The sequence below is a fragment of the Eublepharis macularius genome, chromosome 6 (genome assembly GCF_028583425.1).
Source record: "Eublepharis macularius isolate TG4126 chromosome 6, MPM_Emac_v1.0, whole genome shotgun sequence".
Classification (NCBI taxonomy): domain Eukaryota; kingdom Metazoa; phylum Chordata; class Lepidosauria; order Squamata; family Eublepharidae; genus Eublepharis; species Eublepharis macularius.
In genome coordinates this window covers 11,648,330-11,666,617 of record NC_072795.1, presented here as the reverse complement: position 1 = coordinate 11,666,617, position 18,288 = coordinate 11,648,330, and the positions used below count along the sequence as shown (strand labels likewise).

Below are 18,288 nucleotides of genomic sequence, written 5' to 3'. Positions count from 1 at the left end.
TGTGGAAGAGGCAGCACACAAGCACCGCTTCCTTGGACTGACCGCTGGCTGGGCTTCCACTACCTTTTTGCATCCCTTGCAGTAAATGGAAGGGAAGCCAGTCGCTTAAGCAGGGGGTGGGGAGCTGAGGGGATGGGAGGATGCAACCGATTCCAATTCTAAAGGCACTACAGAGGATGGGCCCAAAAGGACAGATTGCAAAGCTGGACTCTGACTGCCAGTAGACAAGAAACTGATTCTCAAGCGCCAGTCCCACCACCGGGCCATTTTGGCTGCCCTTCACAGTGACCATTAAACGTGAGGGCAGGGCATGCTCAGGCATGCCACCATGGAGCCTGGATGGTGGAGGGTTTCTGGACTGCCTCTCAAGCGCCAGGAGAATCTTTCCCTTTGCCAGCTCAGCTGGGGCTGAAGCACCTTAGCCTTTTCGAAGTCCAGGTCTTTGCCGATGGTGGTGAGGAGCCGGCACAAGCACTCGAGCGACTCCTCGTCGTGGTTCTTGAGCAGCTTCACCACGCAGTCGTGCATAATGGCTTCCGTCAGCATCTTCAGCTTGAACAGCTCTCCGATGAACTTGATGTTGCCCAGGGAACGCCGCCGGGCCTTGTCCCGGGCCTCGTCCAGCTCCTCCTTCAGACGAGCTCTCTCTTCCGGCTAAGGACAGAATGGTGAATCAGCTATCAGAATCAATTTTTTTTAAAAATGCTACTTCGAGCTAACTGTCAATCATGAGATTGAGAAGGGCCATAAATGCAGTGGTTGAGTTCACACTGTGAATCCTGAGGGTCCTGGGTAGGGATGTGCGTTTCGGCATTCAGAATGCCGAAAGAATGCCGAAACAAAAGTGTTTCGGCTTCTTTCGGGGAATGCCGAAACGTTTCGGGGAATGCCGAAACGTTTCGGGTAGCCGAAAGAAAAAAGCCGAAACGTTTCGGGATTCTTTCGGCTTTCTTTCGGCTTTTCTATGGGAAAATGCCTCTGTCTTCCAGGACGTCTGGAGGAGGCATTTTCCCACCGAATAAGCCCAAAATTGGTGGGGACCTTCCTCTAACCCTTCTCTAACAACCACCCAAGTTTCAGACAGATTGGACTTTGGGGGGCCATGTTATGGCCCCCCAAAGCAGGTCCCCCCATCCTCCCATAAGAAAGCGAAGGAGCAGCATATTGTTAGCATGCTGCTGCTGATCTTTCTTCATTATTTCCTATGGGGGAAAAATGAAGTGGCAGGCTTCCTTTGCCAGGGGTGGCATTTTGCATGCAAAATGCCCCCCAGCCCTCAGGGGCCCTTCTCCCACCCCTCCTCCCACCCCCCACCAAGGCTCAGCCTGCTCCCACTTGGGGGGGCCATTTCATGGCCTCCCCAAGTAGGTGCTCTAATCTCTACCACTGACAGCTGGGGGAGGCTTGTGTTGCCAGGGGTGGCATTTTGCATGCAAAATGCCCCCCAACCCTCTGGGGCCCTTCTCCCACCCCTCCTCCCACCCCCCACCAAGGCTCAGCCTGCTCCCACTTGGGGGGGCATTTCATGGCCTCCCCAAGTAGGTGCTCTGCTCTCATCTCTACCACTGACAGCTGGGGGAGGCTTGTGTTGCCAGGGGTGGCATTTTGCATGCAAAATGCCCCCCAGCCCTCTGGGGCCCTTCTCCCACCCTTCCTCCCACCCCCCACCAAGGCTCAGACTGCTCCCACTTGGGGGGGCCATTTCATGGCCTCCCCAAGTAGGTCCTCTCAGCTCCTAAAGTCCACCCCTTACAGCCCCACACAAACCCAATTCCCCCCCAGCTGCCACACACAGACCCAAATCCCCACATTAGCCCCTCACAGACCCAAATCCACCCCCACCTGCCCCACACCCATAACCCCAGGAACAGGCTGGCAAAGGCCAGCCCTCTCCCTTTGTTCCCTATGCTGGGAACTTCTAAACTCTCTTTCCCTGGGCAATTCTGCACAGCCCAGGGGTGCCACAATGGTGGGCACACTTCTGAGTGCCAGCTGGTCCCTGTGAAAGAGCACCTGAACCACAGACACCCTCCCTCAAATTCCCCCACCACCTACAGAGATGGCTGGCCAGCCAGCCCCATTGTTCCCTATGATGGGAACCAACTGCACAACAAAGAATAAAACAAGAACAACACAAAATAAAGTTTTAAAAAAATTATATTCTCCCTTCCAAAGTACAAGTAGGCAAAGCATTATGACACATTACACCAGCAGTCCCCCACACAGAAAAATTAAAACAAAACTCACTTAACATCAGAGAATCACAAAGCATGATTCCTGTCAAAAACACTTTATTTCTTGAACAGCTTTAGGTTACACAGCAGGGGGGAACACCAAAGGGCATGGCAGCACTATCTTACACAAAAATAACACAACTCACTTCACATCAGAGAATCACAAAGCACAATTCCTGTTAAAAACACTTTATTTCTTGAACAGCTTTAGGTTACACAGCAGCGGGGAACACCAAAGGGCATGGCAGCACTATCTTACACAAAAATAACACAACTCACTTAACATCAGAGAATCACAAAAACACAATTCCTGGCAAAAACACTTTATTTCTTGAACAGCTTTAGGTTACACAGTAGGAGGGCACAACAGGGCATGAGAGCAATGTACTGCAAAAAATAATACAACCCACTTCACCGTTTTTGACAGCAATTGTGTTTGTGTGATTCTCTGATGTGAAGTGAGTTGTGTTATTTTTGTGTAGTACACTGCTTTCCTGCTCTGTGGTGCCTTCCTAAAGCAGTTACAGAAATAAAGTGCTTTTGACAGCAATTTTTTGGGGTGATTCTTTAATGTGAAGCGAGTTGTGTTATTTTTGTGTAAGATAGTGCTGCCATGCCCTTTGGTGTTCCCCCCTGCTGTGTAACCTAAAGCTGTTCAAGAAATAAAGTGTTTTTGACAGGAATCATGCTTTGTGATTCTCTGATGTTAAGTGAGTTTTGTTTTAATTTTTCTGTGTGGGGGACTGCTGGTGTAATGTGTCATAATGCTTTGCCTACTTGTACTTTGGAAGGGAGAATATAATTTTTTTAAAACTTTATTTTGTGTTGTTCTTGTTTTATTCTTTGTTGTGCAGTTGGTTCCCATCATAGGGAACAATGGGGCTGGCTGGCCAGCCATCTCTGTAGGTGGTGGGGGAATTTGAGGGAGGGTGTCTGTGGTTCAGGTGCTCTTTCACAGGGACCAGCTGGCACTCAGAAGTGTGCCCACCATTGTGGCACCCCTGGGCTGTGCAGAATTGCCCAGGGAAAGAGAGTTTAGAAGTTCCCAGCATAGGGAACAAAGGGAGAGGGCTGGCCTTTGCCAGCCTGTTCCTGGGGTTATGGGTGTAGGGCAGGTGGGGGTGGATTTGGGTCTGTGAGGGGCTAATGTGGGGATTTGGGTCTGTGTGTGGCAGCTGGGGGGGGGGAATTGGGTTTGTGTGGGGCTGTAAGGGGTGGACTTTAGGGGCTGAGAGGACCTACTTGGGGAGGCCATGAAATGGCCCCCCAAGTGGGAGCAGTCTGAGCCTTGGTGGGGGGTGGGAGGAAGGGTGGGAGAAGGGCCCCAGAGGGCTGGGGGGCATTTTGCATGCAAAATGCCACCCCTGGCAACACAAGCCTCCCCCAGCTGTCAGTGGTAGAGATGAGAGCAGAGCATCTACTTGGGGAGGCCATGAAATGCCCCCCCAAGTGGGAGCAGGCTGAGCCTTGGTGGGGGGTGGGAGAAGGGCCCCAGAGGGTTGGGGGGCATTTTGCATGCAAAATGCCACCCCTGGCAACACAAGCCTCCCCCAGCTGTCAGTGGTAGAGATTAGAGCACCTACTTGGGGAGGCCATGAAATGGCCCCCCCAAGTGGGAGCAGGCTGAGCCTTGGTGGGGGGTGGGAGGAGGGGTGGGAGAAGGGCCCCTGAGGGTAGGGGGGCATTTTGCATGCAAAATGCCACCCCTGGCAAAGGAAGCCTGCCTCTTCATTTTTTCCCCATAGGAAATAATGAAGAAAGATCAGCAGCAGCATGCTAACAATATGCTGCTCCTTCGCTTTCTTATGGGAGGATGGGGGGACCTGCTTTGGGGGGCCATAACATGGCCCCCCAAAGTCCAATCTGTCTGAAACTTGGGTGGTTGTTAGAGAAGGGTTAGAGGAAGGTCCCCACCAATTTTGGGCTTATTCGGTGGGAAAATGCCTCCTCCAGGCGTCCTGAAAGACGGAGGCATTTTCCCCCCAAAAAACCCGAAAGAATGCCGAAAGAATGCCGAAAGAATCCCGAATCCCGAATCCCGAAAGAGATTCTTGTTTCGGCTTTCGGCTTTAACGGTAGAGAATCTTGTTTCGGGTAATCCCGAAACAAGAAAGCCGAAAGTTTTTTCCTTGCACACCCCTAGTCCTGGGTTTGATCTCTTGCTCCTTTCTTCATTTCATCCTCACTGTCACCCTGCAAGGCGGGCTAGGTTGTGAAGACTGTGAATGGGTAGAAGGATGTGCCCCAGTGGCCTTCGTAGCGGAGTGGAGATTTGAACCTGGGTATCCCAGATACTAGTACGAGATACTAAATGTCCACAGCACACCAGTGCTTGCCAGAACGGACTAACAAAACTGTCCCCCTTGGATTTCATCTCAAATCCAGCCAGGACTGAAGTCTCAACAGCAATACCAGATTATTTATTAAAATATTTATACTCCCACCTTTCCTTTTGGCTCAAGGCGGCTAATCTTTAGCAGGTCCAAGCCAATTTCCACCCAAAAACAGAGACAAGGGTCAGGATTTCTCTACTGAGCAACTACACCCAGGTTCATTGAGATCCTAAGAGGCTCATGTTTACCCACAACGAATGCCGTTCCAATCAGACAAACTTTGCCTTCTCCCTCTACTTAATACTTCTCCCTGACCTGAATAGCCCAGGCAAGACCGATCTCGTCAGATCTCAGAAGCTAAGCCAGGTTGTCCTTGGTTAATAATTGAATGGGAGACCTCCAACGAAGACCAGGGTTGCAGAGGCAGGCAATGGCAAGCCGCGTCTGTTAGTCTCTTGCCTTGAAAACCCCACAGGGAGTCACCATAAGTCAGCTATGACTTGAGTTCACTCTCCACCACTCCCCCTTTGCCTACCACCACATTTCACTTCACAGCCCCCCAGATCTACAGTCATCTGCACAATGAGGAATGTGCCTAAAGCAGAAATAACAGTCCATTTGGGGAATGGAAGCCGGGAGAGACCCTCTAGATCTTCCTAGCATTCCCAAACTCCCAAGGAGCCCAAGCCCCAAAGGACCCCTCCCAGGGTCCAAAGGCCACTCACACCAGCTGTATCGTCCATCTCCTTCTGCTTCTTCTCAAAAATCTCATCATCGTCCTTGTCCTTCTCAAATTCTTTCTGGCACCGGTTCAGGAGAACTTTGCGGAAGTTGACCATCACAGTTGGTTTGTCGGTAGTGGGGACTTTCAGCTACAGAGAGAGCAAGTCACAATGACAGGCGGCATCAGAGGTTTTCCTGTTGCCCGCTGCTCCCAAAACCACACTCTTGGCCTGCCAATAACGTCTCCCCAACAAAGCAACGCCCATCTGTACATCTGTCTCGGATCCAAAATGGCTGCCCTCCCGCCGGAAGGCACACAAATAAGGAAGCCTAGATGGCAAGGGAAAGTTGCTTGGGCCAGTGCGTGAGAATCAGGGTGGAACGGCGCCTGCAACCCCACGTTTCCTCTCTCAGAGGACTTTATCTGAGTAAAGAATCTGAGGGAAGCTGTAAAATTGAGAATTGACAGGAGGAGGGGCTGTTTAACCCTTTCCTTTTCAGGTGTTTGCCTACTCTAAACTGCACACACGCGCACAAACCCCAACTACCTTTCTCTCCAAGAGAAAAAGTTCAGCTCCTCCTCCGTTAAGTTGTGCTCCCAGATTTCAATTCAGATTTAAAAACAAACACACACAAAAGATCTTTGAAATACAGCTCCCTCCTGGTTTATTAAGCAGCCAAACTTTATGTATCTTAAGCACTTCATTGGTAACTCAAATTCTATGTGATATTATCACACAAATCCTCACGGATCTAATTATGCCTCTTCCTTTTATTAACAGGTGTGTCTATTCAGCTCATAGGCTTTTAGACAATACAAAGTTATATAAAAAAAAATACAAAACCGAATCCCTAAACTAAACAGCCCTCTAATCTCCAAAATACATGAGCTAACAGATTAGCGACAAAGCTAAAGTTACAAATCGTTCTCAAGTGAGATAGAAGATTTGGTTGGGTTCAAGATTAATCACTAGTATGGGTTAAAATAACTATACCAAAACCCTAGAGCCCAAGATATGTATATGAATTATGCCTATGGCACTGAAGCCATTATTCTTATTACTTGTTCATCCACGGATAACCGTTTCATTCATGTCCTTTATATACGTTCCTATGGTCATTACTACTGTTCACAACATTGGTAATAAATCAGTTGTAACACACACACACCCTTTCGAGACTGCGTGGCTACAGAGAGCTCTTTGTGAATGGGCAAGAAAAATAAATTGGGTTGGGGAGATTTCAGAGCTTGGGATGTGAAACTTCTCGCATACATTGATCTCCTCCATCTGGCACATACGGACGCGCATACAACCTGCTAGTGGCCGAACTCCAACCCCAACCCTTTTGCGGTCAACACACAAAACTCACATTGATTCCTATTGGGTTATTATGTATCATTTATTCTAACTGCAGCTACAGAATTTGAGATACCCAGCATCTAGCCTTTAACAATATGGAGGGGGAGCGCACAAAAGCAACCAAACTGGGTAGCATCCAGTTCGGGTAGGATCCAAATTGGGTAGGATCTCTGGGATCCACCCACTAAAAAGCCCTAGGCAAGTATAGCTAATGTGATGAGCTAATACAGGGACAACTGACTGAAACCCTCTTTGGTTGCAACCAGACCCACTGAAGACAATTTATTTCGGCCCCTGGTGATCCTAACAAATATTTATTTAGGTATGGAAAAGGGACTGCCCACCACTTCGTTTGGAAGGGAAAGAAAAATGCTTTGAAGTTGTTCAAAAACGGAAGCACCCCACACCGCCACTATTGCCTCTCTCTCTGACTTTGCATGGACAGCAGAAACCTATGCATGCTGAATGCAGCTCTGTCCTTGAGTCTGGGGGCTCCGTCTTCTTGCAAAGCCTGGTTACCTACGTCAATGTGACACACACACGCATGCGCGCCTGGGAACCTCCCATTTCTGCAGATGTTGGCCCTGCCTGAGCTTGAATATAAGATGGGGAGTCAGCACAACGGCAAATCCAGTTCCATACTTCTTTCCCAGCTTCCCTTGCGCCCCACCCCTAGAGAGTGAGAACAAACTGGCGTTCAGAATCTGGAACACTCACCCCCATAAGGCAACGGCACATGTTGGCATAGGCAACGGAGAAGTTTGGCTCGGAGATGGCCTTCTCGAAGATGAGGTCGATGACGCCCTTGAGGCGCTCCTCTGTATCGATGGACAGTTCTGTTACCTGCTTCATCAGCTGCTGGAACATCTGCGGCGTCAGCTTGTTCAGAATGCTGCGCACGCGCCGGAACAGCTCCTGTGGGGAGGAGACACCCAAACTCTTATCGGCCAGAGAACTCTGGTGTGCACAACTCAGAGGAGTACGGGGGTGTTATGACCTGTACTTTCTTCGGGGTAGATTTTTCTTTTAATCTTCCCCTTACACCCTCTGGGTAGTTTGCTGCCACCGGGAATATATTATTCCAAAATGTTTTATTCAAATTTCCCCTTTGGTAACGTGTTTAAGCGTCAGGCTCCTTCATGGTTCTATGTGGCCCTGAGGATAGGAATGGGATATAGCAATGACAGCTACACTGGGATATAACAAAACAAAATAAATGTCTATTTTTCAAGAAGCGGATTGGTTTCATAAAAGTAGTTCTTAGTTCTTAAAGTTACTTCATTTACTCTCATTCACACAGATCTCTTCTAAGGCTTCACACACAGTTAGCCTCTTTCTCTAACTCGATATTTGTCTCACAGAAATGCTTAAACTCCTCAGGCAGCACACAGCTGGCCTCCCTTTCCCTGACTGAGTGTCCTTTCACAAACATGCTCAGTTCAGGTTCCACACAGGTCATATTTCTCTCATAAACACTTCCACATACTCAGCCAGCCCACAGCCAGCCTGCTTTCTTCTGACTCCTTTTCTCTCTCTCCCAGTCTAAACTCCATTCACTCCGCCCACAATCTCAGTCAACCAATCATATCGCTCACTCATCCCTCTCTTTCACCCCCACTCTTCACCTAGCGCAAACCAAGCATTTAAAGACACATGCACCCATTTACTTGGAATCATTACAGGGGGACTCCGGCATGATTGGTAACCTGTGCAAAACACATTCTCTCCTGGAGGCTTAGAAGAAGGAGGGAGGAGGACAGGAGCATGGCACCTACTTCTAAGGATTAAGGGCAGACGCCCACCTCCCTCCCCGAAACAGGCACAGACAGGAACAGGAGGATCCCAGAATTGGGGGGGGGGCAGTGGAGGAGGAAGGAAAATGACACCCCTTGAGTAAAAATGAATGCACCTGTGTAAACGCTATTCTGGATCCAACACTATGGCTTTTGCAACTGGCACCGTGATGCCTTAAGCGGACTCCTTCCATAACGACCAGTCGCTCTGGCCACCTCCTCCACTTCGTCTCCCACCTCCTCCTTTTCTCTTCCAAAAGCACCTTTTCCTTTCAAGCTACTCCCTGCCACATCTTCAGGATGGAGCGGGGCTCTCAGTGTCAAACACATGAAACGGAAAAGGTATTTCCCCAATCCTGGGACCCTTTTCACTGACCATCCCAGGGACTGGACTCTGGGGCTTTCTGCCTGGGGTCTACTAGGGATCCGCTGCCCTTGGGCAAGGTTGTTGCTTCAGATCTTCTCCTTGGTTTGCCCCATATTGCAAATTTTGGGCTGGAAGGGGCTGCCTAAGCTGTGGGCCGTGCCTTCATCACCATCGACACCGGTGCTATCTCCCTTCGTGTCTTTTACGACACCGAACAATTAAAAGTCAGCTGTATTTATATCATTCGTTTCAGCTTCTAGTTTGTGCGATACTCCATGGGAGAAAACCAGCCTAGTAGTGTTTGCCTAAGCTGGTTATTTAGCAACATCCCCCTCTCCCCCTGCTGCCACCTCGCTGGAGGATGGCCAGGCGCTGCTGGGTCTCCTGGGCCCCCCTCTCTACCTGTGTCTTAATGTTTTCGGGATCTTCCGCCTCCGTTGCTCGCTTGCTGCTGGGCTTCCAGGCCTTCTCGGCCTTGTTGAGCTTGACATCTTCATTCAGGGATACTGCAGCGATAATCTTCCGCGGCATTTGTAGCTCCTTCCGCGACATCTGCTGGGAACGGCGCTGCCCTGGCCCCGCTGGCTGTGTGGTGCAAGGGGGAAGAGAGAACCGATGGTCAGCGTTTCCCAGTCCTATCTTGCCACATGCAATCACGGACGGAAGGAAGCCCTGAGCTAGCCTGCCTCCTCCTGGAACGTCCGGTTCCGACGGTTAGGAGAGCCCGCAAAAAGCCTGCCTGCTTGCTCAGATCCTCAGTTCCATCACAGAGCATCAGTGGCCCAGACACGTGGCACAAACTAGGAGTTCATCATGCAGGCAAAACCTGGCGGAAATTCCCCACTCCTTCCAGCAGGCCTAGTGATACGTACCGGACCACGGTTGGGTGGGGTTGGCCGGCCCAGATTGGCGAAGGAGGGCGTGAAGTCAGGCCCACAGTTCATGTTGCTCAGGCGCACCGTGTCCAGGGATCGCAGGGGCATTTTGTTTGCCTAATATTCCACGGGGAAGGGAGAGCAAAGGGAATACAGAGCTGACATATGGGATTTGAGAGGCCAGAACGGCCCGCATAAAGGAGCAGTCTGGCTCTTTCAAAAGTAACACTCGAGTGTACTACTTAAACATTTCACTCTGACCCAGCTTAAAGCTTTTAAAGTCAACTAGAAACACATGTTGAAATACACATAATACAATCAATTAAAAAAAATTGCAACAATCCATTCTCTTCATCACAAAATGTTCTTTTCCTTTTCTCAGATTTGCCACAGTCTAACGGGGCTCCATGGAACACCATAAAGGGTGTGTTGGAGGTCTAAAGCAGAAGGGGAAATCAGCTAATACCACCCCCCCCCCCCGCTCAAGTTCACCGAAATCTTCTGCAGGATAGAACCTTATTCATTTAAGAGGTCATAAGATGGTCTTGATCTGGTGCCCAAAAGATAAGGTGGGTGCTAGACAAGATCCTCCCCAGACGGTATTTATTCCACATCTGGGCCCTCTCTTGGGTTACATCCTGCCTTATCCCTGAAGGCAGGGCCTCTGAAAGGGAGGCTAACCAGATTGCCAGCTTCCTTCTTCACCCCCTGAGATTTATACTAGCTCTATTCGCAAGTTACAGTAACCACATGGACCGTCTGCGTTGAGTAATTTGGATGCTACACAGCTGAACGTGCGATAGAAACCCTGCATTTATCCAGGTACGGGTCCCTAGTTTGATTTGCAAAATGAACGCACCCTTGTTTGTTTGTTTTCTTACAAGCAGGTGTATGCATGCACAAGAGCGTTCACTGTAATGTTGCACGCATTCATGTACGTATGCACACACACGAGCACTCTCAGATCGTGGCTACAGCTCATTCTTTGGGTCGTGGAATTCCAGAGAGACGGAAGGAATTTTTTAAAGGGCAGAAAATCGGAACACTGACCTTTTCGAGCACCACGTCGCTGATATGGGGCAAGCCCTCTGGCTTCTGCATGCTAGCAAAGATGAACTGGAATCCCAGCAGGAACTCCCGGTCGTATCTCTTCTTCTCTTCCGGGTTCAAGGGCTTCCATTGCTCTGTGAAAGGGAAGAAGATAAGAGCACACCGAACTGAAGAAAATGGGCCCTTTCTGTCACAGTTCATGTAAGAGGAGATAGCTAGGAAGATCCAGGAACAGAGAGGAAAACAGCTTCGCTAAATGGTAGTAGCAGGTAGTACGTGCATGCTTACAAGCGTAATCGCTGCCTGGGAACTTGGAAGATTCTCTTCCTTACCCAAATGGCATCCTTCGCAACCACCTCAAACCCCCTGTATCTGACCCCTCTTCCAATCCTGCCTTATTCCATCTGATGTACAATGCTAGGTAGCTGCTCTATTCAGCACCCAGCACACCATACAAATGCTTTATGGCAGTTTTCTTTGGCTCTTAGTTATTATAGTTTCCCTGGCTCTGCAACACTGCCCCTCCACCCCATGCAGCCGATTTAGGGTGAACTCTTCAATAAGGCACAAATTGCTTCTTTATGCCTATAGTGGCCAATGATTCTAACAGCCAATACAGGCAGCTTCGGATTGCTGTTCTCATTCCAGGCCTGCTTTACGCAACACTGGCAAGTCCATGATCTTCCCCCTCAAAGCAGTCCCATCTTTTCCTATCCAGAGAAAAACAAAGAAATCCCTACAAATTTTTGGGTGATATCTGATCCTCTACCTCCCAATGTTACGCAAGAGCACATGTTGCCAGAGAGGGGGGCGGAAATGAGTTCAAGCCCATGCTCATTTCCCTTTTCTCTCTGGCAAAGAAAAGCAGCAGATACTTCTCCAGTGACTGGTAGAGTGGACAGAGATTCTCAAGCTTGTTAGGAGCGAGGGCTGGAAAACCTCTGCCTTGGGTAAGAATCGGCCTGTACTGGCTACTGGAACCAGAAGCCAATACAAGAACAAAGAGGCTTCTGTATAAATGATCCTCGTTAGCAAGCTAATGTATGAACTATTCCTTTCTGGGAACAAGTGGTTTTATTTCAGTGGCCACATTGGTGGTGGTGAACTCCTACAAAGTCCAGAGAAAGCCCTGCAACAGCACAGAGGATAAAACCAGCCTCCTCAGATCCTCAGTTCCATCACAGTGGGTCAGTGGCCCAGACACGATGGCTCAAAGCGGATGTCATCACAGAAGGCTCCAAAGGAAGCCCCAAGCCATTATTAGTGACCGCCCTCCCACAAGGTGGGCTCACCTTCCTTGTAACGGTACTTCTGATCTGCCTGCTTGACCTTCTCAGGGTCCAGCTTGTCTTCCTTCTCTTCCCACGTCTCTTCTGCTTCCTCTGGGGAGCGGGCAGGGGCAGGGGCAGGCTCCTCAGGCTCCGGAGCTGGCACAGGGGGTGTGTTCTCTGCCTCAGAGCCACCTTCAGTGGCCTAAGAGGACAAGCAGAGAAGACACCCATCAAGAAAGCATCCGATGTATGCTCCAACAGCAAAGGACGACACATCTGAATTCCCAAGCACAAATTCCCAGTTAGACACTTGAGTGCAAAACATCCTCCCCTACTGCAGCGCACAGGATGGCCACCTGTCCACCCTGAAGTCAGAGGCATGTTTGCACTTCTGAATGCCACCAGAACCCCAACCGTATAAATAGTCATGTCTCCCCCAAGGAATCCTGGGAGTTGTAGTTTAGTAAGCATGCCGAGCATTTATCACGCACCACTGGCCCCTTCAAGCACTGAACATGATCGTTGAGGGCAAGCAAACATTAGTGGCAGACTCTACCCAGTTCTGATCCTTCATAGGCCCTATAAAACTCCGTGTCTCCCTTTTATTTTAATTAAGCAATTAATCGGTGGCTGAGAATGAGAGCAGAGGGCTCTCCATAACTGATTTTAATTTTAATCCCACAACCTTTTGAGTTTCCAAAAATCAGTCCACAAGAGGTTGCATTGGACCTTATTTTGGACTTGGGCTCAGCCTAGCACAGTCCAAGGAATCGATTCTACTAGCCATGGGCAAAAGGCAAACAACTGTGCTGTTTGAGTTAAGAGTTTTTTTATGTGTTTTTGTAAAAAAAAAAAATTGTAATTAAATATTAACCTAGTTCAATATATCTTACACTGCTTTCCCCCACCCTAACACAGACAGAATGTATTATTTGAAATTTGAAATTTAGGGACGCTCTATGTATACAGTGATGTATACATCACCCCCATCCTACAGTCACTCCATTGGCTACCTATCAGTTACCGTGCTCAGTTCAAGGTAATAGTTATTACATACAAAGCCCTTCACGGCCTTGGTCCAGCATACCTACGGGACCACCTCTTTCCCTATGTCCCTCCATGGCAGCTTTGCTCATCCAAACAGGGTCTCTGGTGGCCCCTACCCTATGGAACGGCCTGCCTGAGGAGGTCAGGACCCACCCTCCTGGCTTTCCGCAAATTATTCAAAAAGGACTATTTTCTCAGCTAAGAGGGTGGTATTGTAGGAAAGGGATCCCAGATGTTTTGCTAATGAGTTAGAAACCATAGATTTCACCATTATGTTGCCTTACATATTATCTGTTGCTTTAAATATGTACTCCTATATCCTACCTGTGCTTTATATGTTGTTCAATGTAAGTCCTAGAATTGATTATGTTCTGTTTCAGCAATTCTTCAACCCCATATTGGATCCTTGCTAATACAGTATCTTCGTAAACTTATATTCTTTTACCCCATGACATTGTTTATGGAAATGTTCTTGACACTGTATGGAAATGCCTGCCCTTGTCCTTGCCACTAATTGTACTAATCTCAACTATGTAATCCGCCTTGAGTCTCAGTGAGAAAGGCGGAATATAATATAATATAATATAATATAATATAATATAATATAATATAATATAATATAATATAATATAATATAATATAATATAATATAATATAATATAATATAATATAATATAATATAATATAATATAATATATATAAAATGGGTTCTGAAGTCATAGGAAATCCCTGCTGAACACCCTCTCCCCAGCCGCCTGAGCTCTCCATTTGCCCAAGTACTTGCAAGTAGGGACGTGTGCTTTGGGTTTCTGATTCAGGTTTTTAACCCCAATCGGGATTCCCAAATTGGCCCCAGCATTGCTGAGCTGATTCGGGAATCCCGAAGCAAAGCTTTCTGACGTAATTTGTATCGCTTCGGGAAGCTTTGGACAAAGCAGCAGCAGCTGCACCGCAGCGCTTTTTCTAGCTATTTGCATTGCAAACAGGTAAACCCGAAGTGGAAAACCCGAATCTTTTTCAAGTCAAACCCCTACTTGCAAGTACTATCACCAAAGACTTTAAAAACAACCCTTTAACTTAAACAGATTCTAGGATGCTGAGGCCGATGCCAAATTTAGTGCAGAATCCACAAACTCCTCTTTACTGTTTGCAAATGTGGCCATCTGTCCCAGGTCCTGGCTACAAATTCAATGAATCTTCTCTGTTAAAGGCCACTAGCCTTCTCCAATATGAGCTCGTTCATCAGCTGAGATCGACGTAAGGGGGGATTTTTCCTCCAAAACTTGGATGGGATGAGCATATAAAGCTTATATGGACTCAGACTATCGGTCTATCAAGGTCAGTATCACTTACTCTGACTGGCAGGGTAGAGGCCTTTCATATTCCCTACTATCTTGGAGCTGCAGACAGAACAAACCTGGGACCACTCAGATAATGGCTACTGCCCTTTGCACCCCGATTGTGGAACACTCCGCCTAGATCTGCCAGCTTCTGCTGCTATTATATTTAATTTAATTTATTACATTTATATTCCGCCCTCCCTGCATCAGCGGGCTCAGGGCGGATAACAACAATTCAACATATTAAATATCACTAAATACTTTAAAAACTCTACATCTAATCATTAAAATTACAACTATGCAAATATACACATTTCACAAGGGCTGAAGGGCTGAGCTACAGTTATAGGTATTTTCTGCTAATCGAGATTTTTACTGATTTCTTTACGATTCTACAGACAATCAAGTTTTGATGGAAGGGCCGGTTATAATTGCAATTCACAGAATTACAACTCTTGAAGTTCCCTGGGGAGGAGGAGGAGGAGGGAGGGAGAGGAAGTCATGGTGTCACAGGTGGCGGTGACACATAATAAAGTGATCATAGGTAGTATAGTGTAGTAGTTAAAGAGTGTTGGGCTAGGGTCTGGGGGACTGAGGATCGAATCCCCCTTCTGCCATGGAAGTTTGCAGGGTGACTTTGGGCTAGTCACACACTGACCTACCTCATAGGGTTGTTGTGGGGATAAAATAGAGAAAAGAAGAACCATGTAAGCTGCTTTGGGTACCCATTGGGGAGAAAGGCAGTGTATAAATGAAATGAATGAATGAATGTCCTTCCGCTCTGCCTGGCAAAGGACCAGGCTCTGGTCCCTGTGCGTGGAATGGGGGCACTCACCTCTTTAAATGCATCCAGCAAGTCTCCCAGGTTATCCTTCTTGTTCAGGTCCTTCATCTTTCGCTTCTTCTTTGGCACGGATACTGCTACTAGACAGCCATAAAAAGGTTAGGAAGTGGAACCATCAATGGGACTAGCTTAAGTTGCATTCATGCAGTCCTTTCACGGATCTGCTCTGGAATACATGGGGCATAATAGAGCCTTCGAAAGCACAGGAGATCCGTAACCCCTAAACTTTTGCTGTTTCCCAGCCAATGGGAGGAAAGGGAAATATGGGCCTGACTAGACGGTGGTGGTCTTTCAAGGAACCTAACTGTCTCGTCAAAAAGCCTCAGCCTGTCAAACCGGCATGTTTCCGTTCCCCTCGTCCAGGACTGACTGAACCAAACAGCCCTGCGGAATTGCTCTGCAGAGAAAGCTTGCTACAGGGAGCTGGGATTTAACTCAGCTCTCTCACCTGGGAAATACATCCATTGGCTCCTATGAATCGCTCAACAAAAATGCACAGAAATGGTACAATACGCAGCTGAGGATTGCTGCTGTCTCCAGACACCTTACAGGCTGCAATTCCCCTGCCTGGGTTCAACATCCCAGCGCATGGCACTGTCCTATGCTCACCTTGCACGGTCACCTCGGTGCTCTCCAAGGGCGCAGCTGCCGGCTGGGTGCTCTGCTCTTGCGTCTCAACCGGCTCCTCACATTCCCCTTCCTCTTGCTCAGGCTCCTCCTCTTCGGGAGGCGGAGTGACCGGAGAGGCCACCAGAGAGGCCACCGGCTCCTCCGCTTTCACCTCCTCTGGCTCGGAGATGGGGCTGATGTCTGACTCTGCCTCTTCTTTGGGCTCTTCGCCTTCCTGCTTTCCCGGGACCCCCAGCAGCCCATTGGGCACCTGTAGCTCCTCTGGCTGCACAATGGGGGATTCCACCACGGAGTCCGGCTGGCATACGTGGGCTTCCTCCACCGGCTCCGGCACTTCCTCTTCCGAGACTCCATTTGCCTCCACAGGCTCCTCGGAAACCTCCTCGAGAGAAGGAGGGGGTGTGGGAGGAACATCCGGCAGAGTCACAGGAAGCTCCTCGGGCTGAGGAGCCTCTTGTTGGGGAGTCACTATCACCGCCGAGATCACTTCTTCATCCATTGGCACCTCTGTTGGGACCAACTGGGGAGGAAGCTCCGGGACGGGGTGAGCAGCCAGCTCCTCCTGAGGCTCCGCGTCGAAGTCGGGGACCTCCTGGGGCAGCACGGGGCCCCCTGGCACTGTAGTGGTGGCGCTAACGGGCTCGAGGATATCTGCGGGGACCTCCAGCAACTCCTCCTCCTCCTCCTCCTCCTCCTCTGTAGTGTCCACTGTCACTGGGCTTTCTGCGCGCACCAGCGTCACGGCAGCCGGCAGCGCAGTTTCTGCCTCTGCGATGAGGGGCGGTGGGGGAGACGGGGATGCCGATTTACTAGCCTCCGGGGAAACAGGTTTACTTACTACTGGGCCAGCTTTGGGACGATCGTCTGCAAAAATAAAGGAGACAGGGCACGATTAGCGCTGAAACATGGGGAAAGCGGAGGTTTCGCCAGCTGATCCGAAGGAACGGGCGAAGATCTGCAAGCAACGGCTTCCAAGGACCCAAATGGCGCTCTCTCTCTTTCATACACACACAAACACACGCACAGTGGCACTTAATTTCAGGATACAAGTGATCAACACTAGGTAGGTTAGTAACTGTTGTGTACGAATTTGTAAGGACGTCTACAAGCAGAGAAGCCACTGTGAAGAAGACAAGCTATCGAACGCCAGGGGCCAGCTGCTTTATTCAGTGTTCCAATTTTTTTTGAAAAAATTGTAACACAGTGCTATGCAAAACAAGTTGCCAATGAATGTGGGAAACAGAGCGCAGATTTCTTTCAGCCTTTTGCAAGCCTTCGTTCCGAACAGTTTGTATTTTATTACCGGTCTGCTACTGCTCTGGGTACCCACAACTGGGTAAAGCCTCACACTAAGGTGGATCACACGCGCAACCATTATTTTAAACTCATTTTTCAGAAAAAGAGGGGAGAAAAAGAAAGGGGGGAAGGACAAAGATGAACACACAGCATGAAAAGAATTGATGCCATGCTCAGGTTGGGATTAAAAATGGGATGCGGGAGGAAAAAGGTTAAAACATTCGTGATCACATGTTTTAAACTGGTCGACACCTGGAAGCTCGGGGTAGACTATACCACAGTTTGTAAAACACAACCCAGTTTTTTTAAATCACCCAAAGAACGCCATGCACATGACGTGTCACAAAAGTACGGATAGAGCACATCATACTTAGAGATACGCATACAGTCTAGCGAACTCTGTATGAACTTTACTGTAGTTTTTCTAGTATGTCGTGTAACTTCACAGGTGCTTTCACCTTCGACAGCCAATTAAAAATAGTGGACAGTATCCGATAAATGATCATTAACTGTTAGAATGGACCGAAGATGATCTGTTCACTTAACTTTTCCTGTCACATTACTGCTATTCATGCTATCAAGTGAAAAAGATCTTAGATTTCTGCATAGGATAACATATAAATGTGCTAACCCAGGTAGCAGATCAGGGTTTTGGCTGAAAAAAATCTCAAGAAGATCTCCTTTTGTAATGTGTGTTATGGGAATTTCAATGCATCTTACTGTATAAAAGGGCAGCCGTCTTTCAGACGACTCACCCATTTATCCTGGTGCAGGCACAGTCAGGGGCAAGCCTCTGTGGCCTCAGAAGGGCTTGCAGGTCAACTCCGCCCTCCCCAGCCCCGATTTGGCTGGGGCCAGCATAGGGCATTCCTGGCTGGCCTGTGCTCCCCTCCCCAATCCTTGATCTGTGGGGGGGGGGGGCAGCGTGGCTTGCCTGCGCTTCCCCTCCAAGCCTCGCCCCCCCCACAAGCCTCGATCTGCGGCAGCAGGGAGAGTGTGGCTTGCCTGTGCTTCCACCCCCAAAGTGCAGAGAAACGTGACGGGCCCTGGAGCGCTCCTGCACTCTGCACCGGCCCGATTTGTGCCCATTTGAGGCTGAATCAGGCCAGTGCAGGGCTCAGGAG

At 48.8% G+C, this 18,288-nt stretch overlaps 1 protein-coding gene and 2 non-coding genes across 10 annotated transcripts in view; all 3 read right to left on the bottom strand.

Moving 5' to 3' along the window:
• Positions 1-18,288, bottom strand: part of EIF4G1 (eukaryotic translation initiation factor 4 gamma 1) — an 89,615-nt gene that overhangs the window by 16,060 nt on the left and 55,267 nt on the right. For all 8 annotated transcript variants that reach the window (XM_054983287.1, XM_054983291.1, XM_054983288.1 and 5 more), the window contains 9 exons: positions 15,848-16,732; positions 15,230-15,318; positions 12,029-12,209; positions 10,737-10,870; positions 9,684-9,803; positions 9,214-9,396; positions 7,369-7,566; positions 5,293-5,439; positions 418-654 (listed from right to left, as the gene is read on the bottom strand). In XM_054983287.1, coding sequence (XP_054839262.1) covers positions 418-654; positions 5,293-5,439; positions 7,369-7,566; positions 9,214-9,396; positions 9,684-9,803; positions 10,737-10,870; positions 12,029-12,209; positions 15,230-15,318; positions 15,848-16,732 — 2,174 coding nt within the window. The remainder of the gene's footprint in view (positions 1-417; positions 655-5,292; positions 5,440-7,368; positions 7,567-9,213; positions 9,397-9,683; positions 9,804-10,736; positions 10,871-12,028; positions 12,210-15,229; positions 15,319-15,847; positions 16,733-18,288) is intronic.
• On the bottom strand, positions 9,555-9,630 carry LOC129332978 (small nucleolar RNA SNORD66). The gene has a single exon (XR_008597377.1). It is a non-coding gene; the product is annotated as a small nucleolar RNA SNORD66 (small nucleolar RNA).
• LOC129332977 (small nucleolar RNA SNORD66) lies at positions 11,894-11,970 on the bottom strand. The gene has a single exon (XR_008597376.1). It is a non-coding gene; the product is annotated as a small nucleolar RNA SNORD66 (small nucleolar RNA).